At 48.8% G+C, this 25,810-nt stretch overlaps 1 protein-coding gene across 4 annotated transcripts in view; it reads left to right on the top strand.

Moving 5' to 3' along the window:
- The window catches only part of USP31 (ubiquitin specific peptidase 31), a 58,803-nt gene that overhangs the window by 13,709 nt on the left and 19,284 nt on the right, over positions 1-25,810 (top strand). Inside the window, exons 2-17 of one of the 4 annotated variants that reach the window (XR_012777541.1) lie at positions 1,637-1,774; positions 2,270-2,358; positions 3,501-3,593; positions 4,781-4,916; positions 5,425-5,569; positions 6,355-6,538; positions 7,276-7,387; positions 11,690-11,784; positions 12,315-12,392; positions 12,906-13,035; positions 14,378-14,497; positions 14,674-14,899; positions 15,750-15,908; positions 16,635-16,787; positions 17,866-19,421; positions 24,359-24,713. Coding sequence is in view for 1 of the 4 variants with exons in the window: in XM_075514654.1 (XP_075370769.1) it covers positions 1,637-1,774; positions 2,270-2,358; positions 3,501-3,593; positions 4,781-4,916; positions 5,425-5,569; positions 6,355-6,538; positions 7,276-7,387; positions 11,690-11,784; positions 12,315-12,392; positions 12,906-13,035; positions 14,378-14,497; positions 14,674-14,899; positions 15,750-15,908; positions 16,635-16,787; positions 17,866-19,406 (3,399 nt within the window). In the remaining 3 variants the exon portion in view is untranslated. Of the gene's footprint in view, positions 1-1,636; positions 1,775-2,269; positions 2,359-3,500; positions 3,594-4,780; positions 4,917-5,424; positions 5,570-6,354; positions 6,539-7,275; positions 7,388-11,689; positions 11,785-12,314; positions 12,393-12,905; positions 13,036-14,377; positions 14,498-14,673; positions 14,900-15,749; positions 15,909-16,634; positions 16,788-17,865; positions 24,714-25,810 lie in introns of all 4 variants that reach the window. The other 3 variants (XR_012777540.1, XR_012777539.1, XM_075514654.1) reach the window with 3 other exon arrangements.

Raw genomic sequence — 25,810 nt, 5'->3', positions numbered from 1 at the left:
AAATGCAGATGCTGGTGCCTGGCTCCTGTCCTCCAGAGCCTGTGCCATGTCCCCCGGTGCACAGCGATGAGTGCTGGCTGGCCATTCGGGTGTTGTTGTGGAGGTAAAAGTGAGATCAGAGAGGTGGAGCAGAGAAAGCGTTTCCTGATGTTGGTTGTTGGTGAGGAAGATGCCCTGCCAAACCCTGCTGTGGGCTCCCGTTGACTTTTAGAGGAGGAGGAGGAGACGTCCTGAGGAAGGGGTGCACGCGGCCCGGCTGGAGGGCTCAGTGCAAACTTCAGTGTTATGAAAAGTGTTCCCAGAGCTGCAGGGAAAGGATAAATCTGCCAAGTGCAGATTTCGGTTGCTCTGAGCTTCAAGCCCTTCCTGTTTGTGTCCGGAAGAAAAACAGGTTTGAGAAAATCCCTTGGGTGTGCTGGTGTCCTTCTGAGACGGCTTTTCTGGAAATTCAAGAGCAAATTAGATGCATCCCCCAGGCTCTTAGCGCGTATCCAAAGTAGTGCCAGTTGTGCGCATCGCACCTGCGGCTGTCCGAGTCCTCCCTTGTTTGGAGTTTGCCGGTCCAGCAGCACCCGTCAGGTACCCCACTGCTCTGGCGTCAGTCGTTGTGTGACGCTTCGGTTCCTTGTGCTTGCTCCAGCTGGAGGGAAAGCTGCATCTGGCTGGCTGGGACAGTCGTTCATAACTGCGTGCAATGCCAGTGCAAACTGCGCTTTTCCTCCTGCTCAGTGGTCTGTCCCAAGCAAGTTGTTTTTTTCGGGTAGTGGCAATAGAAGATGGTATTTAGGATGAGCAAGTTGTGCATCGTGGATACTTGATACCTAGTGGAGAAAATTACATGGTGACTGTAGTGCTTATGTGCTTAAGAGAGTGTCTGAGGCAAAGTAAGTATGCTCGACCTGCGTATTATTGGGATGATCAGTTTGTAGAAGCATCTGCAGTTCTGATGCTTTGCCTGATTCCTGGAATTGGATACCTGTATTGGCACAGAGCATCTGCATCTAGGTTTTGGGAAATCTGTTACCTCACCAAAGCAGGAATGAGCTAGACAGGGTGAGTGGACATTAGGAGACAGATACTTGTTTTGCTTCAGCTTAAACAAATATAGTTTAGGAAATGAACAGTTTCAGACCCTGTGGTACATGGATACATATGATTAAAAATATCCTTCACTCTGTGTTAGCATGGGAAATACTGCCTGTCGTTGTCAGTGGATTGAAGTGAGCTTGCCTTGCTCTTGACCTAAGTGAAAGTAGAGTAGGTTGATTGTTTTGGTGCTCATCTCATCTGCTTGAGTCCCACGTTTGCTATAAACATTTCTGTTTAAACAATGATGCAGTTCCTCTCTAACCACTGCCGTGACCCCTCTGGTCTGTTCTGAGAGCAGGTGGCGGTTTCTCTGCCCAGCAAGGCATCAGCTGCTGCTTTAGCTCGCGTTGTGCGGAGGGTCCCACGCGCGATGGTACGTCCTGGCCTGTCCCCAGGTGGTACGGGAAGGCAGTGCCCCGTCCAGAGCTGTCGGCAGTCCCTCGTTTTGAGTGCGCTGTTAACTGTGCCTGTCTGATTGTCAGGGCTCGGTAAAGGGAAGAGCTTGATTCTTGTGCTTTTGCTGTATGCCATCTCTGTCTCTCTGCAGAACATTGTGTCCAAGAACGCTATGCAGTACCGTGGGAATGCCCAGCACGATGCGCAGGAGTTCCTGCTTTGGCTTCTAGACAGAGTCCATGAAGATCTGAACAATGCAGTGAATTACAGTGGCATGCCTCCACTCAAGGTAAGGGATTTTGCTGGGAGCCAACGTGGGAGAGTAGCTGTAATTTTGCATACCGTCTTTCTTTTTAAATTACATTTACGTGTTGGCTTCTCAACTCTGATAGTTTGTATGGAACAAAAGTCTGGGTTAAAATACTGTTTGTTTCTGGCCATGTGAATGTAACTAGCCATGTCACTAATCCCTGGCAAGTGCTCCCCAATACAAGCATTTGTGAATGGTCACGTACCGCTCTGCGGGAGCCGGGAAGCAGTACCGGGGAGGGACTGCCAGACATCACCTGGTGTGAGATCCCTGCCTTTCCTTGGGCTGCCCTGGCTACCTCACATTCCTGCTAACCACCCTGAGCAGAGCGCACTTGTTATTTAAAAATCTTATGACGTTTTTCTGGTGGTTTTGGGCAAGGAGGGCGCAAGTTTGACAAGGAGTAATGGAGCCATCTAATGTGGGGCACCTCCACGCTTGGATGTGCTTCTAGGGTTTATTCTTCTATTTTAGCCACCGCTGGAGGATGACGTGCTGCTTGAGGGACCAGCCTTTCCAATCAGTAGTACTTTTGTGCAGGAACTCTTTCAAGCCCAGTACAGGTATGATATCTTGTAAATTTTGAGGCATTATTGCATGTATTGGTGACCCCAGTATAATTCTACCCTGATGCTAGCTCCCATTACAGTTGAGACTGGTGTCATGGTGTTAAGAGCTGTTTCTGAATTCCTGCTGAATGAAATCTGAACTAAGATCTTGCTCCAGAGGAGAGAGAGAGTTTTCACTACTTCTAATTTGGTATATTCTGTGAAAATCTACAGTATATGCCACCTCTTCACCTGCCCTGGTGCATCCTGAAAGCAAGTTGGTGCTCAATGGAGTAAAGACTCGGGACGACTCAGGGCTGTGAGGCGTACCCTGGCTGTTCAGAGGCGAAAGCCTGTGGCAATCTGGGGGTGCCTGGAGGCTGCTGGGGAGTTACGGATCCCAGATGTCTTGCAGAGTTCCTGTTATCTGGCACTTGGGAATTCTCAGCTGAATCTTTAACTGTCCCTTCAGGGTTTTCCCATGGGTTTCCCATACTTCCTGGGAAGGGAGCTTTCTAATTTCAGCAGTAATACAAGAAAACAACCTAATTTCCAGTGCTTCTCGATGGCTTGTATCTGTGCTGCTGTAAGAATTTTAATTGCTGGGCTTTCTCCCCGATATTTGCCAAGGCTTCCTTTGCAAAGGAGAAGCCTTAAGTCTGGTATAAACATGAAGCCAATGTAAGGTGCAGGTTAATGCTGAACGTGAGATGTATTGTCTGGAGTTTTTCCCTTCTGGGTAAGAGAGATCTGTACACCTGCAGTGCAGACTGTCGCCGTCTCTTTCCCATCACTTCCCTTCTCTTCAAAGAGAAAATCCTTCCAGGTCTTCCATGTTGGAGCTACTGTTGGTGAATTATTAATTTTGCAGCGAAGTTTATTAAAAGCCAAATTCAGTGACTGGAGTGAAGTCTCTTCCTTGCATGCCCTGTAAGGAACTTTGAGACTAATTACTTTAAAAGGGTCTAGAAATCAGGAGTCCGTCATTTACAGCAGCTATGTCTATACAGCCTCTGTGCAGAGCTGCTCTGTACAGAGAAAGAAGAGTAGAAAGGGGCAGCCAGGTTGCCATGTGAAGGCTGTTATTTGTGATTTGATGAATTATCCATTCCTGATGAAATGAGGTATAACTGTTCCATTATTGATATTCGTACTAGGTCCTCTCTGACGTGCCCTCATTGCCAGAAGCAGAGTAACACCTTTGACCCTTTTCTCTGCATCTCTCTGCCGATTCCTTTGCCTCACACACGGTATGTAACTGTCTTGAACTCAATGTTGGCTGTTTCCCATGCATATATTGTTGCTTAATTTCCTACAGAAGGAAGAGAGATGTCAGCAGAATCTCTCTGGTAAGTCCTTAAAAAAGATAGATAGGACCATATGGGGCTTCAATTTTTTGCTTTGCAGGTAAATTGGAAAATTGAGCCTTTTACATGTTTCAGAATGGCCCTTTGCCCCCACCCTTAACTTCCTATAGAATTAATTTTTGGGAGAAAAAAAAAAATCTTTGATTCAGGTAACCAAAATATTTTGCCTTTGACTTAATTTATAGCATTTTAATACTGAAAAGGGGAAAAGGATGAAACACTTTTTTTTTTTACTTTCTTTAGAACAGTCTCACTGATCACTCCAATTTCAAAAAGCGAAGTTAAAAGCTTTCCTGCAAAATGTTCTGCTTTTTTTGAAAGGCAGCTGTTGCCAATAAAGAAAAAAGCTCCAGGGAGAAGAAAAATCCAGATAAAAAGTTCAGAGCAAAGATAAAGAGATGCACAGCAAAACTACCTGTTGTATAAATAAGCAACTCCTTCACCTGATGTTTTGGACGCAGGAAACTTGTATGGGTTCAAGAAGCAATGGAACAAAGTAATGAAAGGCCATGTCTAAGATGATGATGTCTGGTTTGGTTGAGCAGTCCCTGCTGCACCACCGCGTGGAGGCTGAGTGGGCTTTCCAGGGAAGGTGTAGGTAGGCTAGCTGCCCCACTCTTCCCCAGGCAGTACTTCTGGCTGCTGGGGAGGCAGGGTCGAGTGTTGAGGGCCAACCTGGAGCAGCTGTTCCCAGCAGCAGAGCTCTCCGAGTGCTTTACGGTGCTGCCTCGGACTGTCGTAAGCGGCATTACAGGATCCTTGTTGGAAAACTACAATTGCCTTGTAATAGAGAGTTTTGTTTTTAACTTTGTGGGGCTTTTTTGAGAAGACTTTCTGCTTGTGGGAACAAGTAACACCAGTCCATGTAGTAAGAAAGGAGTCTTTGGAAATCAAATGTATTTGCCTGGCTGCGGCCAAGTGTAACTCCAGTGTGAGGTGGATCCGGACTGCTGAGACCGCCCTGTAGCTTATGGGCAGCCTGGATGCAGCCAGGTTGGGCTGACTCTGTTCAGGGTACTGCCAGGACGTGCTCAGCCCAGCCCCAGCAGTGCCTCCCGTGCTCTCCGCAGGCCGCTCTACATCACCGTGGTGTACCAGGGGAAGTGCTCTCACTGCATGCGGATCGGGGTGGCAGTGCCCATCTCTGGAACGGTGGCCAGGCTGCGGGAGGCTGTCTCCTCAGAGACCAAGATACCCACGGAGCAGGTAACGGGCTGGTCTCGTCACCCGTGTGCCCTGCCTTCAGCCAGAGGGAGCACGGAGGCTTTCATCCCATGTTGGATATATAGGAATTGAAATTCGCTGCCCACGATTGAATGGGGGAAGCAGGGTGGTGGTGATCTGGATCATGCTCTCCCTGTGCATTGACTTTTTGAAACCTAGTGACGTTGGGATAGCCGTCTGTGGAGCGTGCAGACCTTCTGCCTGATCACCCGGTGATTCGTGCATGCTGGCAGTGAGGGAACCATTGGGCACCTATGAGGAACTCCTCTGTAGGAAGAGCTTTGAGAAAGCTGTCGGATCCCACCAAAACCTCTTCACATACTGCCTTTACCCCAGCTTTTCCTTTACGGCAGTCCTTTTCCCTCTTCCTTGCTCCTTGTTTTGAGGAATGTCCTCTTGTAGCAGGAAAATCCCAGTTGAGAGACGGGACAGCTCAGCTGGACCAGACGGGGTGGTTTAATGGGTTCTGGTTTGCTTCTGCTGACTCTAGATTGTGCTGACGGAGATGTACTACGATGGGTTTCATCGTTCCTTCTGCGATACTGATGACCTGGACACCATTCACGAAAGCGACTGCATTTTTGCCTTTGAGACTCCAGAGATATTTAGGCCCGAGGGTATCCTTAGTCAGAGAGGTAAGTTGATAACTCTGCTTAATGCCCACCTCAGGTGACTAGGTGAGGGAGGCTTGTTTTGGAAAAGGATATACGTGAGAATAAAAGTCCCACAAGTAGTTGATGTTCTGGTGTATTGATTTCAACTCTGACTTTGTCCAGACTCATTCCAGCAGACTTAATGGTGTTGTCAGCTGGGAGGCTATCAAGAAGCGATGTACACTCCTTTCTTCCTCTTCCCAGGGCTGATTCTGCAGGCCAGGCTGGCTTAATGTGAAATCTGTTGTCAGGCTTAATTTAAAGATCTGCTGGGGACCAGATGAAGCCACTGAAATTGTGTTATTTAAAATCAGATTGCCAGTGATGAATAAACAGTCTCGGGAATGAACAAACACTTTCTCTTTCAAAGCTGAAAAGACTCAGCTTCTCTGCATTTCCCTCTCAGTGAAAGGCAATAATTGCATCCTGGGTAGACGGAGCATAATCAAAGGCAAATTTTATTATTGGAAGTAACAAGTAGGGTTTCTGTCACTTTAGCTTTTCTTGCGGGCAGACAAAGCTATGAGTACTTGTAGAAATTACTGTGAAAAATCAGTTAGGTGAGCACTTGCATATAATTTCTTTCTGTAAAGAAATAGTCACTATGAAAAGTAATTGCTCTTTGAAGCCTTCATACAAGTAATAAAAATGGTCTTGATTCCATACTGACTTGCTCCTCTGCAGCTGAAAGATGGTTTCTTGAGGGGGCATCAGGGCACTAAAGGCAAATGACACAACAAGATGTTTCCTTTCTCCTAATTTTTCAGGAATACTTGTGAACAATAACCTGAATAACTTGAAATGTGGCACTGAGCACTCTCGAACAATATCTTACTCTCAAGGAACAGCAAAGTCTGGAAAACTGGAACAGTCCTCTACTAAACCAGCAGCAAACGACAAGATCGTCTTGCTGGTGTGTAACAGAGCGTGCACTGGACAGCAGAGCAAAAGGTGACTGGCAGCTTCACAGTTAGAGTTACTCTTCTGGCTGCTTCCTTAATTGACCTGGGTTGTACTCACCGCGTAGTGAAAACACAAGGAGCGACAGCTTGTGTTTCTAGCTTGCATTAGGTGCTAAAGAACATGTTGGTCAAAAAACATTAATGAATGCAGCAAAATATTCCTTATTTTGGTGAACTTCAAACAGTCCAGTGTTACTGGAAAGTGGTGAATGCAGACCAGTGGGAAGGACATACCACCTCCCTGTAGAGCTGTCTGGTTTCAGAGAGCAGCAAGCATGTCTGACCAGATCCTGTGATGTGTGGCAATTTTTAATTGGAGTGCAAACAGTGGGTGGGGGGAAATGAGAAACGACCATGGCAAAGGCATTTGTACCAACCGTGGACTGAGAACTATCAGCCGCTGAAGTTTGTTTCACAAAAAGTTGTCCCAGCCAGGTTGCAAAGCCCTGCAGCCTGAAGCAAGCCGCTTGAGCACAGAGCAGGGCTGCAGCCTGTTAAAAAGGGCCCTCTGCACGGGCAGCCGTAACAGCGTTTCCTCAAAGTTAAGCCCCTCTCCTCTGGAGACAAGTTTTTAAATGCCTGGTTTCTGGGGAGTTTCATCCAAAGCATGCCGAGCTCCGTAGATGGTCGAGTGAGGAGGAGAGTGGCACTGTCAGAGTTTGGGGATCCGATTGCTGAACAGAATAATCTTTTAATTGCTCCCTCAAATGCTACTCCTTCCTCTAGGTTTGGCTTGCCCTTTGTGTTGCATTTGGAAAAAACAATAGCTTGGGATATTCTGCAGAAGGAAATTCTGGAGAAGATGCAGTATTTCCTGCGGCCTGCAGCCTGCATGCAGGTGAGGCAAATGGTTCATCTGTTTTGAGACTTCCAGCTCTGTGTGACGTGAACTAGAGGGGAAGCCAGTTACCTGGAGCGATAAACATGCTGCACACGCTGAACTGATGGCTTCCCACTATTTCTTTGTGCAATAATGTCCAAGTCTGGTATTGCACCTCTTTGGTGCTTTTGTCTATTTGCTGAAAGGTACAAGTAAGATTAGACTGATCAGGCGAAGAAATTGCATGCTTCACTTCCTTCCTTCCCCCCAAGAAATACTTGAGAGATTAGTGCTGCTGTCTGCACTGGAAATCCACTGGCTGGTGGTGTTTGCCTAAAAGAAAAGCTGAAACGTTTGCTTAGTGACTGCGTGTTTCTGATGAGAATGCCCTCTGAGAGCAGAGGGGTGAAGAGGGGTGTCTCCTCGTCTTACCTCTCGTCTTACCACCACCTCCACGAGGAAGAAAAGAAGGGTTATAGTTGTGGGTGACTCCTTTCTGAAGGGAACTGAGGGTCCGATATGCCGGCCAGACCCTCCTCTCAGGGAAGTCTGCTGCCTCCCTGGAGCCCGCGTGAAGGATGTCACGAGGGTACTCCCTAGTCTGGTACGGCCCTCGGACTATTACCCCCTACTGCTCTTCCATGTGGGGGGCGATGATACTGCAACGCGAAGTCCTAGGGTGATCAAAAGAGACTTGAGGGCCTTGGGACGGCTAGTAAGAAACTCAGGAGCGCAGGTTATTTTCTCTTCTCTCCTTCCAGTGGTGGGCAGTGACACCAGAAGGAACAGAGATGCCCAATCTATTAATGCATGGCTCCGTGGCTGGTGTCATCGCCACGGATTTGGTTTTTTTGACAACGGAATGGCCTACGCCGCACCGGGTTTGCTGGCATCCGATGGGATTCATCTTTCTCAAAGGGGAAAGAGAATCTTTGCACAGGAACTTGCAGGGCTCATTGACAGAGCTTTAAACTAGACTCGAAAGGGGAGGGGGATAATATCAGGCTTGCCCAAGAGAAGCTGAGGGGCGACGTGCCATGGTTGGAGGGAGCGGCTGACAGCGAGGATAGTCGGCCTGAGTCCTCGAGATGCACGGGGTACGCTTGGGCACAGCCGAAGTCGAGCGGAGTTAAGCCAGGGGATACTGAGGCAACGGGAGCCAAGAGGGAAACACCAGTGAAATGCCTCAAAGCACGCAAGGGGTGTTCTTCTATGAAGGAGGCACGGACGACACCCCAGCTGAAGTGCCTCTACACCAATGCACGCAGCATGGGCAACAAGCAGGAGGAGTTGGAAGCCATTGTACGTCAGGAAAACTATGATATGGTGGCCATCACAGAAACATGGTGGGATGACTCGCACAACTGGAGTGCAGCGATGGATGGCTATAAACTCTTCAGGAGGGATAGGCGAGGCAGGAGAGGTGGTGGGGTAGCCCTATACGTCAGGGAGAGTCTGGATAGTTTAGAGCTCGATGATGGTGATGATAGGGTGGAGTGTCTGTGGGTCAGAATCAGGGGGAAGGCCAACAAGGCAGATATTGTGGTGGGAGTCTGTTACAGACCCCCCAGCCAGGATGAGGGGACAGATGAACTATTCTATAAGCAGCTGGGAGAAGCCTCACGATCGCTAGCCCTTGTTCTTGTGGGGGACTTCAACCTGCCAGATGTCTGCTGGAAATACAATACAGCAGAGAGGAAACAGTCCAGGAGGTTCCTGGAGCGTGTGGCAGATAACTTCCTGACGCAGCTGGTGAGTGAGCCAACGAGGGAAGGTGCCCCGCTGGACCTCTTGTTCACCAACAGAGAAGGACTGGTGAGTGATGTGATGGTTGGAGGCTGTCTTGGGCAGAGCGATCATGAAATGATAGAGTTTTTGATACGTGGAGAAGCGGCGAGGGGGGTCGGCAAAACTGCCACCTTAGACTTCCGGAGGGCGGACTTCAGCCTGTTTAGGAGACTGGTCGAGAGAGTCCCCTGGGAGGCAGCTCTTATGGGCAAAGGGGTCCAGGAAGGCTGGACATTCTTTAAGGAGGAAGTCCTAAAGGCACAAGAGCGGGCTGTCCCCAGGTGCCGAAAGACGAGCCGGCGGGGAAGAAGACCGGCCTGGCTGACTAGAGAGCTCTGGCTCGAACTGAGGAGAAAGAGGAGAGTCTATGACCTCTGGAAGAAGGGGCGGGCAACTCAGGAGGACTACAAAGGTGTAGCGAGGCTGTGCAGGGAGAAAACTAGAAGGGCCAAAGCTGAGCTAGAGCTCAGTCTGGCTGCTGCTATAAAAGACAACAAAAAACACTTCTTCAAATACATTAGCAGCAAAAGGAGAGCTAAGGAGAATCTCCAGCCCCTAGTAGATGTGGGAGGAAACACAGTGACCAAGGATGAGGAAAAGGCTGAGGTACTTAATGCCTTCTTTGCCTCAGTCTTTATTAGCAGGGCCGAATGTTCTATGGGTACCCAGCCCCTGGAGTTGGAAGATAGGGATGGGGACCAGACTGGAGCCCCCATTATCCAGGGGGAAATGGTGAGTGACCTGCTGCACCACTTAGACACTCACAAGTCTATGGGGCCTGATGAGATCCACCCGAGAGTACTGAAGGAGCTGGCAGATGTGCTCACCAAGCCCCTTTCCATCATTTACCAGCAGTCCTGGCTAACTGGGGAAGTCCCTGCTGACTGGAGATTAGCGAATGTGACACCCATCTTCAAGAAGGGCCGGAAGGAGGACCCGGGGAACTACAGGCCTGTCAGCCTGACCTCGGTGCCGGGGAAGCTGATGGAGCAGATCATCCTGAGTGCTATCACACGGCATGTAGAGAATAACCAGGGGATCAGGCCCAGCCAGCATGGGTTCAGGAAAGGCAGGTCCTGCTTGACCAACCTGATCTCCTTCTATGATAAGGTGACCCGCCTAGTGGATGAGGGGAAGTCTGTGGATGTTGTCTATCTAGACTTCAGTAAAGCCTTTGACACGGTTTCCCACGGCATTCTCCTGGAGAAACTGGCTGCTCATGGCTTGGACGGGTGTACTCTTCGCTGGGTAAAGAACTGGCTGGACGGCCGGGCCCAGAGAGTGGTGGTGAATGGAGTTTACTCTGGTTGGCGGCCGGTCACAAGCGGTGTTCCCCAGGGCTCGGTGTTGGGGCCAGTTCTGTTCAATATCTTTATCAATGATCTGGACGAAGGGATCGAGTGCACTCTCAGTAAGTTTGCAGACGACACCAAGTTGTGTGGGAGTGTTGATCTGCTTGAGGGTAGGCAGGCTCTGCAGAGGGACCTGGACAGGCTGGATCGATGGGCTGGGGTGAATTGTATGAGGTTTAACAAGGCCAAGTGCAAGGTCCTGCACTTGGGCCACAGCAACCCCATGCAACGCTACAGGCTTGGGGAAGAGTGGCTGGAAAGCTGCCTGGCAGAGAAGGACCTGGGGGTGTTGGTTGACAGCCGCCTGAATATGAGCCAGCAGTGTGCCCAGGCGGCCAAGAAGGCCAATGGCATCCTGGCCTGTATCAAAAATAGCGTGGCCAGCAGGACTAGGGAAGTGATTGTGCCCCTGTACTCGGCACTGGTGAGGCCGCACCTCGAATACTGTGTTCAGTTTTGGGCCCCCCACTACAAGAGGGATATTGAGGTACTGGAGCGCGTACAGAGAAGGGCAACGAAGCTGGTGAAGGGTCTGGAGCAGAAGTCTTATGAGGAGCGGCTGAGGGAGCTGGGACTGTTTAGCCTGGAGAAAAGGAGGCTGAGGGGAGACCTCATCGCTCTCTACAACTACCTGAAAGGAGGTTGTAGAGAGGTGGGGGTCGGTCTCTTCTCCCAGGTAACAAGCGATAGGACAAGAGGAAATGGCCTCAAGTTGCGCCAGGGGAGGTTTAGACTGGATATGAGGAAATTTTACTTCACCGAGAGGGTTATCAAGCATTGGAACAGACTGCCCAGGGAAGTGGTTGAGTCGCCATCCCTGGAGGTATTTAAAGGACGTTTGGATGAGGTACTTAGAGACATGGTGTAGTGGTGGTTTTTGGCAGTGTTAGGTTTATGGTTGGACTCGATGATCTTAAAGGTCTTTTCCAACCTATATGATTCTGTGATTCTGTGATTCCTCTGGTCATCGTAAAGGAGTTGTTGGGTACAAAGCCTCAGTTGCTGTACCTCACCCCTCTGTTAGCTGCTTGGTGTAGGCATATTTGAGACCTTGTGCATTTGCTTTCTCATGTAAAACAAAAGTCCTAGGATAAAGTACGTGTCAGCTGGTGCTGAGAGCAGGTTTGCACGTAGGTAAATTGGGTTTGAGTCACTGAGATGGCTTCTACTCTCTTTGCAGGTTTGCCCGTTCAGCTTGCGAGTGGTCAGTGTTGTGGGCATAACGTACTTGCTACCTCAGGAGGAGCGACCCCTCTGCCATCCAACAGTGGAAAGGTGGGTTAGTCCTCGTTCCCAGGAGCGGAGAGAGGTTTGTCAGCTGGGAGCTCAGTGGGTAGCCATACAGAAAGGGACAGTCTTGGTGTGGATGTGGGGAATGGACTTGACAGGCCTGAGGAGCAGGGAGACGACTGAGTGTCCTCAAGAAGCTGTGTGAGGATTGCTCAGTTGTGTGTCGTGCCATCTGGAGTCTGTCCTCCTTGGAAATGGAGAAGAGAATGAAAGTGTTACTCCTCCCATTTTCAAATTTTTTTTTTAGTGACTGTTATTCTTTAGAAATTTTTGTAGATGCCTGTTCCGTAAATAAATGTACATTTATTTACAGAATTAATGTACTTGGGTAAATGCAGTTTGCCAGCTTTGCCATGTTCTTTGCCGTATGAATTCCTTTTACTCCTTTGCAAACTTGAGCTGTGTGGGAGTGGAGGAAGGATGAAGGGCTAGTGGAGAGAAGTTATATGCATGTAAAAGATAACATAGGCTTCAGATTGAAAGGTGGTCTAACTTCTGTCTGCTCTTCTCTCCAGGGCATTGAAGTCATGTGGACAGGGGGGAACTGCTCACGTGAAATTAGTGGTAGAATGGGACAAAGAAACTAAAGATTAGTAAGTATGAAGTAGAAAGCCTTAAAGTGTGTTCCCCTTGAGAGCAATGCTTGTGGCCAGCTTGGCTCTGTGTGAATTGTGCACCCTTCAGCAAACGTGAGACCCCTCGGAAACTCCACCCGGTGCCCTGGCCCTGTCTGCAGGGACAGACTGGGGCTGGGTGCACTGGACTTGCTCCGAGTTGGAGTCCTTTTCTCTGTAGTCAGGGTTTTGCATTACAGAGCAGGCATCCCACCTGTGGCTCCTTCCCCCACAAATCATATTTGTGTGAGAAAGTTTGTGGGCAGTGAGTAGCTGCTTCTGTCCAGCATAAACTGGAGTGGGTGCCCGCTGAAGCTGTTTAGCCCCGTGTTCAGTTGTGTTGCCCCGGTGGGATCTCTTGCCACTCAGCTCTCACTCACATGCAACGGGACAAATCCAGGAGAGCGCTGCTGTTTGTACCTTTAGGATGGCTCCTCGGCAGCGTGGGGAGCGGGTGGACGTGCTGGTAAATGTGTTGTCTCCCTGATGCAGCTTGTTTGTGAATACGGAAGAGGAGTATATTCCGGACTCTGAAAGTGTCCGCCAGCAGAGAGAGCTTCATCAGCAACCTCAGACCTGCACTTTATCTCAGTGTTTCCAACTGTACACCAAAGAGGAACAGGTAGGGAGAAGACCGTATAGCAGCCAAGACTCAGAAGGTCTGGCGGGTCCACATGCTGCCTGAACTCCCACACTCAGCAGAGTAGCTGTTTTCTGCAAACACTGATTTGTTGAGACAGGAGAATAAATTTGTTACACAACACTAGTCACCAGTCCTGCTAACTCTGGGGTTTCTCTGCAGTGAGGAGAAGGTTTTGGAAGGTACTGCTTTTGGGGTTTTTGCCCCCCAAATGTTGATATGAGAACTTACTCCTCTGTTCTACAGGTTCCTCCCTGTGAAATAGCGATGTCTTTTTCTGGCAAACATTATAAAGGGTTAGAACAGGGTGGCTTTTTGATGGGAATTTACTGCTCTGTCTTGGAGCAGTTGTGTGTTTCCAAGCTTGAGCAGGGGACCCCCACTGAGTGCGATCCCCCCCGAACAGCAGCAGTGACCGCCGAGCTCAGTTCTCCAGAAGCGTGGCCGCTCTCCTGCTCTAGCTCAGCTCGTGGTGTGAGGAGGTTGAAGTGACAGGAGGGATGGCGTGCCATAGGGCAGACTAGAGATGGGTCTGATCTGGCCCTTGCCTGGAACACGTAAGCAATCTGCATTTCTTTGCCAGAGGTCTCTAAGCTGCTGTAAAAAGGGATGGTCCTAGGGGTGGACTGCGGGCCCGTGATTGAGCTTTAATAATTTTGGAGCCTCTCTTGTCGCTTCTTTCAGAGGTGAGGGAAAAGTTGTTTGACAGCTTAAAGCTCTCTGGCTTCCGAGTTTTCTGAGTGCTGGGCTGTGGAGAGAAGTGCATGTGGTGTTTGTGTCTTTGAAGAGACACGTTCTCCTTGGTGGACAGTGAAAATCTCTGCAGTTTGTAAGTCTGTGCCATTGGGACGTAGGGAGGAAGAGGGTTTCCAGCGGGCAGCGAGGTGTCAGAGGTGAAATTTGAAGTACACCTGTTGTCTTTCTGTTCTGATTCTTTCTTTGTTGCTGGTTTTCTTGTGAGGATACTTTTACTCAGGTTGCCAAGCCTGCCTGCTTTTTGCCTTTTGTTTTTTCTTCTCCCCCACTTCAAAAGAATTGGGGTTTATAAGGTGGAAATAGCTTCTCTGCACAGCAGCACTAGCTGAGTTCTGTCTTGTGGTGGGAAGTGCCTCCTGCATGAGGCACACGTGTCTCTCTGCTTGTCACTATTCTGAAAAGCATCATTGGGAACCCTGTGTTTCCAATGAGCTTCAGAAATGCTGGAGGTAGATGGGGTGCAGGGGTCAGTGTCTGCACTGGGCCTGGGGCAGCAGAGGAACAGCGGTGTAGTAAAAGCTGCCTTGGAATTTGGAAACTAATACCCACTTATGCCTCTTCCTTGTAGCTTGCCCCAGATGACGCATGGCGATGCCCACACTGCAAGCAGCTGCAGCAGGGCAGCATCACACTGAGCCTCTGGACCTTACCTGATGTTCTCATCATACATCTCAAGAGGTTTAGACAGGTAAGAATGTCAGCAGTCCTCCAGCATCACTGCAGCTCAGCCAGGGAGTGACCTGGCTAGACCAGCTCTTCAGAAGCAGCTGTTCTGCCCTATGCATTCCTCTCCTGGGTTTTTGTTTTCCCCAAGCATGGTGGCCTCGCTGCCACTGCAGCTCATGCTATTCTCTGTTTACACAGGAAGGAGACCGAAGGATGAAACTTCAAAACATGGTTAAATTCCCCCTGAGTGGCTTGGACATGACTCCTCACGTCGTTAAACGCAGTCAGAGCAGCTGGAGTCTGCCATCTCACTGGTCACCTTGGAGGAGACCTTATGGTCTTGGAAGGGATCCCGAGGACTATATCTATGACCTGTATGCTGTCTGCAATCATCATGGCACCATGCAAGGGGGACACTATACAGGCAAGTATCCTGCAATATTACGTATGTTGAATCCTTTCAGAAAGAAAACGGTTATATTTTTCTATTGAGTGTCCATAACTTCTTCATCTTTCTTGACAAAAGGACCTAACCCAACTAACAAGGGCTGGCTGTGTAATACTGGAGGGGTAACTTATGACGTTGAGGAATGGAACAATGCCTGTTGACCCCAAATGTCTTGCTGTGTGTTTCTTTCTGTGCTTTTTTTTTTCTCCTTCAGAGTAATGTAACTGGCCTTTCGTGTTTCAAAAATGCTCCTGGCCACTCAACCCAGAACTTCTGTAGTTGCAAGAGGCTGTTATACATAGGAACTATTTGCACATTGCCTATGTGCACAGCCAGTTTATGAACTCCTCTTTGCTGGTTCCAGCAGCTCCCAGAGCAGCCAGAGATAGACAGAGTTGCTTGGTGGTTCTTAGGATCTGTATGACTTCACATAGCAGCCCAGAAAACGTGTGTGTCCAGTTTTGCCCTCTGATGTACATCTCTGGGCTGTGTTGTCCTGGGTGGGCTCAGTCAGAAGGAGATTGACTGATGGAGGTGGACTGCTGCAAGTAACAGAACGTGAAAGGAGCCACCCTAAATGATGTTCTGTTCTGAGCAGTAATGTTGGACAAAGAAAATCCTGAAATGTGAGCAGTTTATTGTATTCTAGTGGCCTCAGGCCCCCGTCTTGCCACTCAGACTGGAAGAGGATGTGTTGCATGAATAAATCTGTTCCTTTCATTCTCCTCTTAGTCCATCATAGCAGATAAGGTCACGTTTAAGTTATACAGCAAACCTGAGAGTAGTAGGAGTGAGGAAAGTCTAATAGTAATGTATTTTCTCTCAGCATATTGCAAAAACTCAGTTGATGGCCAGTGGTACTGCTTTGATGACAGTGATGTTCAGCAACTTTCTGAAAACGAAGTCTGCAAGCAGACAGCTTATATTCTTTTCTACCAGAGACGCACAGCAATCCCGTCGTGGTCTGCTAACAGCTCTGTGGCAGGTAAGCCCCGCTGGCGTTGTCAAGGAGTGGTTGTAGTTTGTCTTTCATGGATAGTTTGTCCTTCTGAAGAATTTTCTGCCCAGCTCTACTTAAGCCCCCACTCTCTGTCCCAGAACTCAGTGAGGCTTGTCTCCGTCTGCTGCTGCGCATCAGAGGCTGTGGGAAGCTCCCACCTCTTCTGCGAAGGCTAGCTGTGGCAAAGAGGCTGTGGAGGTGGGGGAACCCCCCCTCCGCTCTCATGGGTAATGCTGCTCAGAGCTGCCCTTGGCAAAACCATGCCATAAAAATGTGACTAGCTCCTTCCCTCCAGCAGTGCCGTTGGTCTCGGGTAGGCAGCCAGCAGCTGAATGTGTTGGTTGAATCTGGGGTGAGCTGGGGGCAGATGCAGGCTTGGTGACTTGCCTTTGCAAAGGAAAGGATTTGCACTGCATTTTTGTGGCAGCTCAAGGACTGCCCTCTGCCTGCGTGCTGTGCTGATTCTTTTGATTCACAGCATACTGGGACAAATGCAATTCTGTCTTTCACTTATGGCCATAACTATGTCATGAGAGTAAAGACTTCTTGTCTCGGCAGTATCTGGATGCTGTGTGGGCCAGCTCCAGACTCCAGGTGTCTGTCGAAGCCGGTGCAGTGCAGTACGTACCTGACTCTCAGCGGCCTTCCGAGGTTTCACATGTTCTGCAGCTGCACGCTACTGGCCTGATGTCTGTGCCTGATTCATTGCAGGCTCCACAAGCTCCTCGCTCTGTGAACACTGGGTCAGCCGTCTTCCTGGTAGCAAGCAGCCCAGCATTGCTTCGGCAGCGTCGTCGCGGCGCACATCTCTGGCTTCGCTCTCAGAATCAGTAGAGCTGACTGGGGAAAGGAGTGAAGATGATGGTGTGTATCAGCATTGCAGTGTGTGTGGGATATTGGGCCACTAGCCTTTCTGTTACAAGATCCCTACTAAGATAGCTGCAAAATATGTAGTTACAAGGGACAGTTCCTCTAGCAGCTGGGGGAGGCAGGCAGGCACTCTGTCAGTAGGAGCAGATGGGTTCTGGCACAGGTGAGCTTTTCTCTGGTGTAAAAGGATGGAGAAGAGCAGGGCAGGAACCTTAAGGATCCTTTCAAAGAAAGGAAATGCCATCAACTAAACCTCTCAATCGAGAACTTCTTGTGTTTGTGTTTTTTCTGGGTTTCACTGCAGCGCCTTTGCAGGGAGGCTGACATGTCGCTACAGCTTGATATAGGTACTCATTGTCTGCTGCCGTGCTGTAGACAGCTGCTCCCAGGGAGGTGTGAAGATATGCAAATTCACTTGTGTGTGCAAATAACTGTTCAGTTCCTGATTTTGTCTGGCTTCTCCATATAGTGCCTTGTAACTCTTGAAAATGTGGAGCTTCAGGGGTCAGTCAGCATTCTGAAGTGGGTATAGAGATGTCCCTGCAGCAGTGTTGTGATAACTGTCAGATCTAGCCATGGTAGTCGCATTTCTAAAATGCTTATTGCTGTACTTTGTGTTTGATAGAGCAATGTATTGCATTTACAAAGAGATAGGAATCCTACTTTGCCTTTTACAGGATGGTGTGGGAAAATATTCTTTCATACAGAAAAAATGTATTTCTGGGAGCCTAATCATAGTTGGTGAACTCATTGCTAACTTCAAGGGCTTCCAAGGTACAAAACCTGAGTTTGGTCTCCTGCTGCTTGGGGATGAGAAGAAAATCTGGATTTTCAGTTATAGGCTTCAGAGCAAGTTACTTCTGAGTGACCACTAGCAAATAAGAGTTGTTGAATTCCTTATTCAGCTTTTACGCAAGAAGCTGTGCCTGCAGCAGGCATGAAGAGATAGGCGTACAGTGTGGTGTAGGTGGGCTGTCTGACTCGCTTACGGAAATAGCATCTGTGGATGGGTGGGATAAACCAAATGCAGGCTTGGCTTTCATACTGAGGATGTCGCTTCCTTTCTCTGCAGGAGGATTTTCAACTCGTCCCTTTGTAAGGAGTGTCCAGCGTCAGAGCTTATCATCTAGATCTTCTGTCACCAGCCCGCTGGCAGTGAGTGAAAATGGTGTCAGGCCCTCGTGGTCGCTTTCCGCAAAACTGCAGTTGCGCTCCAACTCTCCGTCACGCTTCTCTGGAGATTCCCCTGTACATACGTCTGCTTCCACTCTGGAGAAGATCGGGGAGGCTGCTGATGATAAAGTCTCCACCTCTTGCTTTGGCAGCCTGAGGAATCTCTCTAGCAGCTACTTGGAGCCCTGTGATGGCAGTCGGCGAGAGCACAAGATGGCTCGCAGAGCCCCCTTGGCTGTCATGGAAGGGGCATTCAGGGAAGAGTCTGTTGTAAGGACATCTAGCTCAGATCTTTCAGATGGGTATGGTAAAAGCTCTGTGCAGCCAGACAGGAATCACCCTGCTTTGGACCCTTTTGATAACAACAATCAAATCGCCTTTGTTGATCAGAGTGATTCTGTGGATAGCTCTCCAGTCAAGGAGGTGAAAGCCCCCAGTGGGACAGGGCTGGCTGCAGAGAAGGCAGACGGCACCCCTAAGAAGGTTCACAGCTCCAAGGGAGTTTCTGAGCCAGACAAAAGTTTGAGGAAGGGAAGGACAGTCTTACCTACCCAAGAGACCAAAGTCTCTCGCTCTTCTCCTCCACTAAAGAGTTCCCAGAAAGTTTCCCGGTCTAGAAGTAAGACGGACTCCTCTAGGGCCAGTGGGCGACATGGGTCTCCTGCTCCCACTCAGGCGAGGAAGGACCATGGCACGAAGCCCCTTGAGGTGGCTGTCCCATCAGCTCAACAGAAGCAAAAGTCAGGTTCTTCTCCATCCTCCACAGCTGCCAAGAAAGCCCCATCAGGCTCATTGACTAAGGGCTCTTCTGCTGGGAAGAGCCGGACTTCAGACCGAAGCCTCAGCAGGGAGGGCTCTAAGATAAGTCTGGGGTCAGATAAAACGAGCGTTACCAGCAGTTCAAGAACGAGCTCCCCACGGATAAGCCACTCTAGGAGCGACAGCAGGGCAGTAGACAGCAAGCATGTGCGGAGTTCCTCTATGGCCAACCTGCGGTCTCCAAACGTTGGTGTGCGTTCTGGTTTGAAGAGGGACAGCAAGTCAGAAGAGAAAGGATTGTCTTTCTTTAAATCAGCCTTAAGGCAGAAGGAGACCCGGAGGTCCGCAGACCTGGGAAAGACGACGATGCTCTCAAAAAAGACAGCGAGTGGCAGTTCCAAGTCGGGCAGTAAAAATGTGCTGGAAGACAAATCGGAGAAAGGTGTTGTCCCACCAGCCTCTCAAACCAATGCCAACATTACCGCAAAAGAAAAACTTGTCCCAAAAGATGCCGCACCCAACAAACATTCTCTGCTATCCAGTCGCAAGTCCAAGTCTTCCCAGCTAGATCCCGGAGTCCAGTCTCCTCCTTCCAGTGGCAAGCAGTCTGCTGACAAGCCGCTGAAAAAATTACCTTCCAGCATGCAGGTGTCTGTACGGCCTTCTCTGGAACCTCAGTGAAATGCTGCAATCCAGGTGTCTTTTCTGCTGAGAAGCTAATTTATTCTGAGCTCTTGTTTTTTTGTTCATGTGCCTAATGTATGTTTTGAGGAGAAGTTAACTGCAAGTTGTTAAAGCGCCTTTTGATTCTGCCATCAAACCAAATAGCCACAGGCAGCCAGCACTGATGCAAGTAGTCTAGCTGGAGTCGTTGCACATGAATGCAGCTGTCCCATAGCACTTGTACGGGAGTCTCTGTAGAAAATGCAACAACTTTCTTCAGATTCAAGGTCTGAAATCTGAAACCCAGTTGTACTGACAGTAGTGTGCTTTGCAGAGCTGTGAACTGATGTTCCTTTGGTCTTGTTCTGAGCAGGCTGTGTCCATGCTGGTGTATGGCCTTGTTCTGAGCTGTGGAGGATGCGAAGGAAACTGGAAAGGAGAGACTGCCGCTTCTTTATGCTCTCTCTCTCAACCCTCTCTCCCTGCTCCCCTCCATTTTTTCAAGCTTTCTAAAGGGCAATATTTCAACACTAATGTTGTTTCTCAGGTATATACTCAGCCAGTATAGGAGGGACTAGCATTAGTGGATGGACGGAAAGGTACCTGTGTGTCTGTGCGTACGCGTGTCTGTAATAGATTTCGTTTTTGCATTCCAATAGCAGAAAGCTTTGGGTGTGGTTTTTTTCATGAAATGTAACCTGCTTTTTTTGTTGCTATGTCTATGAAGAGTTTTACTCTGTCCATACCTAAGGCGACCTCTACCCTGTCCTCTTTAATTACTGTCTTTCTTCTGAAACACTATACTAAGCAACGGAAGAAATCGCTAAGCAGCAGCTGGTTGCCAGCTCGTACCTGTGAAAGTGCTAGGCAGGAGATGGCTGCGGTGCCATCGGAGAGCCGTCTTCATGCACCTGAACGGCAGTGATGCTGTTAGGACCCCTGTTCAAACTCCCGAGAAGAAGCATATCCTAATGCGCTCAGATGCTTAATCGTAGTGGTGTGAATATAGCATCCGTTGTTTATAGGAGTAATGCTTAGATAAGCCAAGTGTCATCTTGTCTTCTCTGCCTTCTCTGAGCATGCTTTGAACAAGCCTCCTCGTGCGGGTTGGAGGGGCTGTACCAAAATACCGTGGGGCAGTTTTCACGTTCTCCAGAGTGCTGCTACGTTCCTCCCTTCGGCATGCTTGTCACCTTCCCCGGCGGGTCTGGCTACCACATGTCTCTTAGCAAAGCGATCCCCATTCTTGTTTGGATGACAGTCTCTATCAGGGTTAAAACACTACATCTGGTGACGTCTTTGTTTACATGCCCTTCTTACAGGGGAGATTCCTCAAGTTCTTTAAGATTCCTCTTAAAAGGTGGATTCCTCAAGTCCTTTTATATACATGTGGTGTAATCTTTTTTTTTAATTTCATGAGTTTTTATTAATGTGCTGCTTATCCTTTCTGTACAGCAGCAATCTGTTGTGTAGGTCACGACATGCAGCAGCAGGGCAGCGTGCTGGGCACGCTTGTCTTCTGACTGAGGTCTTTGCCTGTTGTACGGTCGTGTTTGGCAAAGCTTCTCCAGGCTTAGCTTGTGGACAGACCTATTTGTACGTCTTTTCTGTCACTGTAACAAACAGCCCTCAAACACGTAGTGACTCTGAGCTAGCGTGTTCCACCTCCTCTCTTGAGCTGATGTGCTGACAACCCTGCAAGAAGCCTTGCCCCCAGGTCTGCTGGGCACGTTGCTGCTCTGTGCTTGCTTTTTGTGCTCGGCTCACCAAAGCAGCAAGCTTTGGAGAGCAGTGTTTTGGGGGTAGCTGACACCTTGGAGAAAAGGCAGCGTGCGTGCGGAGCTGAGCTGGGGGTGCCCCAGAGCTCTGGTCAGTGTGTGACGGTGAGCCCACCTGCAGCATAGCCCTTGCTCCGTCCCGGTGACGTTCTGCAGTACTTGCCTTCATGCAACCCAGAAGCAATGCCGGTAGCCTGCATGTTTTTACAGTGTGCTGGACTCTATGCCCTGGACTATGTTTTTAAACGTGAACGTGACCATCTTCTTGATCCATTTCTTCTCCCGGGTATTGTTTCAGCCTCATTTATTGCAGCAACAAGAAGCAAAGATTGCATCACTTGCTTCTTAAATATATGACTTGGATTATTCTTGGATTATTTTTTGTTATATCCAGCAGAGCAGATAAGACTTGCTTCACATTGTAGTACTTAAATTACTCCCTGAAATGTTGATGTTGAAGTATTTGTTTAAGGTTTTATCTGTATTAAGGTCTTGCACTGTGTTGGCTCTTCTCTTGTAACAACTCTTCTAGCAAGAATGTAATTCTGGTAGCTAGTGCTAGCTTGGTTTGGTATCTTTTAATAGACAGAACCTAGTTTTCTGTGTGTTTCACCATGGGACATTTGTGAAAGGTTATTTTTATCAAATGACATTTTCTTTTCATGCCATCGTTCACTGAAGAAGTTTAAACTGGAAGCTGGTGTATGGTTTTTGAGGTGTTTTTGCTCCTGTATTGCATGCCTGGACTGAAGGAAGTTTGAAGTCATGTCTAAATTGGTGTTTTAGCTGAGCGCCAGTTCAATGTGTTTGTATTTGGGGCATGAGAATGGTCATTAGAGCTCCCGTTTGGATAAAATGGGAATGGGAGGTCCTGGTGCCAAGTGTTCCAGCAGCTGATGTTAAAAGCAGTCGAACCTCTGCAGTCCCATGATATGTAATCTAGCTCTTTTTCTGTGTATTCCCCGTAATTCCTGATGGAAATTGCTGCCAGCTCCAGCACTATCTACTCTGCGTATGCTGCCAAACTGGATTTCCTACCTGTCCCTCTGAAAACAGCAGCTCTGGTGCACAGACTCCTCGCTCCGCAGATGAGCGTGGAGTGGGCAGAAGAGGCCGTACTGACAGCGCCTGTCTTGGAGCAGATGAGATGCTGCTCTTCTGCAGTGGGCTGCCAGCGTGTGCCGTGCGTTCTGGCTCAGGAGGGCTTGACTTAGGGTGTCCTCAAGCAAAATGTTTTGACTTATAACGGTGCACTGTAGTCCGTGTTGAATATAAGGCACGCACCAGGCAAAACATGCAAAGCATGCCCGTGCAGGACCTGGAGAGTGCAGTCCCTGTTCTGTGGCTGTGTCGATTCTGTAACAAAGCAGTTTGGAAAGCAGCCGTTTGCTGCCGCTCTGCACCTCTGCTTTTTGGTGTCACAGATTTCCAGTAGTATGTGAACTTCCCTGCACAGGAGAGCGTTGAAGGGTGTGGGTCCAGGAAACAACAACGTTCGCTCTGAGGGTAAAACCACGCCTCGTTGCTGTTAGTCATGGCTCCATCGGTGATGTAGAGTAAATCTTTCTAAAACTGAATGTAGGTTATTGCAGGCCCTGCTTAAAGTGATTTGGGGAAAAGCAACATCAGTCTTCTCTCCTTGCTTTAAAGCAGACTTATTTCTTAGCCCTTTCATGCATAGGAATTCCTGTCCATGTGTATCGTGTTGTCTAGATGTAAGGATGTGGCACGGCACTAGGGAACACTCCAGAGAGGGATCTTCCAAGTCCTAGATGCCAACACCACCTTGGCTTTGTGTGTTGATCCTTAGAGCAGTGAAGGCTTGAGGCTGTTCTGAGGCAGCCACTGGTACACGGTCACCTCTTTTCTTAAAATTCACGTTTTGCTTCAGAAGCACTTGTGCCTGTGGAGGAGGTGGGTTCTGCCATCTTCCGAAGGTCGCTGCTGGCCGGGGATCTCCACCTGCCCCTGGGTGGTGGCGCGTGGGGCCTGGAGGTCTCGTGGCTGGGCATCAGAGCGGGACGAGAACGGCTGCCGTCCGGGTCCTTGCCAGCCACGCGCAGCCACGGTGCGTGTGAACGGCCGTGGTGCGGCTGCCTGCGGCCTGAGCTGTCCTGGCTTGGGGGTGGTGGAGTCTGGGACCCCAGTGCCGATGACCTGGAAGCAAAGGTTTACGGGCAGCCTCACGCCGGTGAGAAACGCCTTGAAAGGGCGTCCAGCACTGTCCCTGTTCTCCAACAGCCGTGCGAGCTCCAAGGGAAAGCAGGCTTCAGGTCCTCTGAAGGGTTTGTGATGTGTTTCCAATCGACTTTGGGTTGAACTCTCCTGCATCGGCCACGTGTAACTCGTATTTCACATCACATCTCTAGTCTGACACTTGCTCCTGTTCCTGGAATCAGCCCTCTGGGTGCAGGACAGCAGTGCCTTCATTCCAGTGCTAGATTCCTGCTGGAGTCACCTAAAGAAATTATTTTTACCCTTTTTGGGCTGCGTCTTTTGGATAGTGTTTAGTAGTATACAAATTATAAGCACATTTTCAATGATGTGTATTAAAGAGGCACCTTTTATTTGTATTAATCACATTTGATAGACAATTTGGTGCCTGCAGTTCTCTGTAACTTGTAAGTGTCTCACTTTGGGTGTATAAATTGTTAACCCTTTCAAACTTATCGAATATGGCTAAATAAAAAAAAGATGCTTAGGATAGAAAATTAGCAGCTTAATTACAGTACACTTAGTCCACTGTAAGTGCCCTCATCCGTCTTAGCTGCAGGGTTCTTTGCTTTCCAAAGCTGAAACTTGAGCATGATCAACCATTTTTTTTCCTCGGTAATAAAGGCAGTTTTGCATGGCAGTTCTCTCGCTGTACCCAAATGCATGCACTTACTAACTATGCAAGCATCTAATACAAACCATAGCCCGTGCTTTCAGTATCAGAAGCTGCTAGGTAGACTCCGGAGCGCTGCTTTGAGTCTGTACTTCTGTTTCTCGGCGCAGCTGCGTGTCAGCACATAGGAGCATGTCCCTGGGTTCCTGCTTTGTTTGCACATCTTTGATTCTTTCCTTTGCAGAATTCTGCATTACTGACAAGGCTGGAGTGTAGCATAATGTCAAAGGGATCTGAAATGTTGAAATGAGAACAAACCGGTTTTCTGTATTGTATTGTTTTTTTCTTTTTTTTTTTTTTAACAGGGAAAACCTGATCAGTGTTCTGTATGTAGCCTGCCATTTTCCATGTAACTTTAATGACCCGTTCTACGTTGTGAGAAGAGGCAGTCACCTGTAGCTGTATGAGCACTCAAAAAGAGTTTTTGTTGAATTTCCACGCTAAGAGAGCAGTTTCCAGTTGTCGGTGTGCTGCCCGTACCGGTAATGGGGCTTCTGCCTGCCTTCCCGGGAAGAGCCGTGCCGGGCCCCAGCTGCCCGCGGGGGTGGCTGTGCTTCCCGTCCGTGCTCCAAAACCGTGGTGGCCTTTGCTTGTCTGAGCCGTGCTCCGTTCAGCTGCAGATCCCACCGGGGCGGTGGTACGCGCCGCGCGGCTGGAGTCGTAGCCCGTGGGGCGCGCCGGGCAGAGCGGGCAGCTGCCTGCTTGGGGCGGCCGACTCGGGGCAGGTTGGTGAGGTCTCACGAGCGGCACGTTTGGTTAGCGAGAAGCGGAGGTCCCGGGGGGAGTCCTGGGCTCCTGGCTGTGCCCCGCGAGGTACGGCCTCGCAGCACCCTTGTCTCCGTGGAGCAGCCGGTCTGACAGTGGCCGGGTGTCGGGCGGGTTCTTGGCCCCGCTCCCCCCGCGGGCTCTGTGCCCGAACCCCTTGGTCGGCCGGCACGGAGAGGGTTTGGAAACGACATTCCAAATAATTTTACCGTTATCTTTTTTTGTATCTTTGTCATTTGCCTACTAATCCAAAATAATTTGGCGGTATCTAATGTTATCTGTGGAGGGAACTGAAATTTAGTTTTAATCTGTGGTGAGATGAAAGTACTACATGGTTTTCTTAATAAAAGCACCATAAAGCATTTACTATTAGGAGCTTTATTTTGTAAAATAAAAGTACCTGAAGACTTGTACAATATCTATATTAGGTCTAAAGGTTTAGGGAATCTTCTATTTTTTTAAAGGCGATAGCACTCAATTTATCTGCAAATAGTGTTTTTTAAAAGACACAGATTAAAACTAAGTGTAAACACCAATTCCTTTTCACTCTAGGCCCTGCAGCACAAACGCGTGCAAGAAAGTTAGTGTTAGGTTTGTATGGCATTTGTGCAGTGCAATAAGAAACCATTTTTAGGTGCTACATTGCCTTGGGTAGGGTGACACAAGGGAATACAGGCTACAAGTGGCTAGATTATTTTCTTGTGGCCTTCCAAGTATTAATTTGTACAGATTTGCTCACCAACTGTGCCTCACCATTGGTTAAAATTGAATTTTAAGTCCTGTTGCAAATGCAGTTTCTCTTCTGGACACAATGTCAGATTTTACACTGGAGTATCTACAGTTCTAAAAACTGCATGTCACATCACTGTACACTGATACTGGGACGTGGGGCTTGCCCACACCTTTGATATTCTCTTCTGTATTTTAATGTTTTTGAACTGTACAGTAATCTGGAAAGCAGGCTGTCTTTACTTGGGATTGAACATTGTACC

This window comes from Mycteria americana, chromosome 12 (genome assembly GCF_035582795.1).
Source record: "Mycteria americana isolate JAX WOST 10 ecotype Jacksonville Zoo and Gardens chromosome 12, USCA_MyAme_1.0, whole genome shotgun sequence".
NCBI classification, from domain to species: Eukaryota; Metazoa; Chordata; class Aves; order Ciconiiformes; family Ciconiidae; genus Mycteria; species Mycteria americana.
Note: the sequence above shows the minus strand (reverse complement) of the source record. Positions and strands in the feature narration are given on the sequence as shown.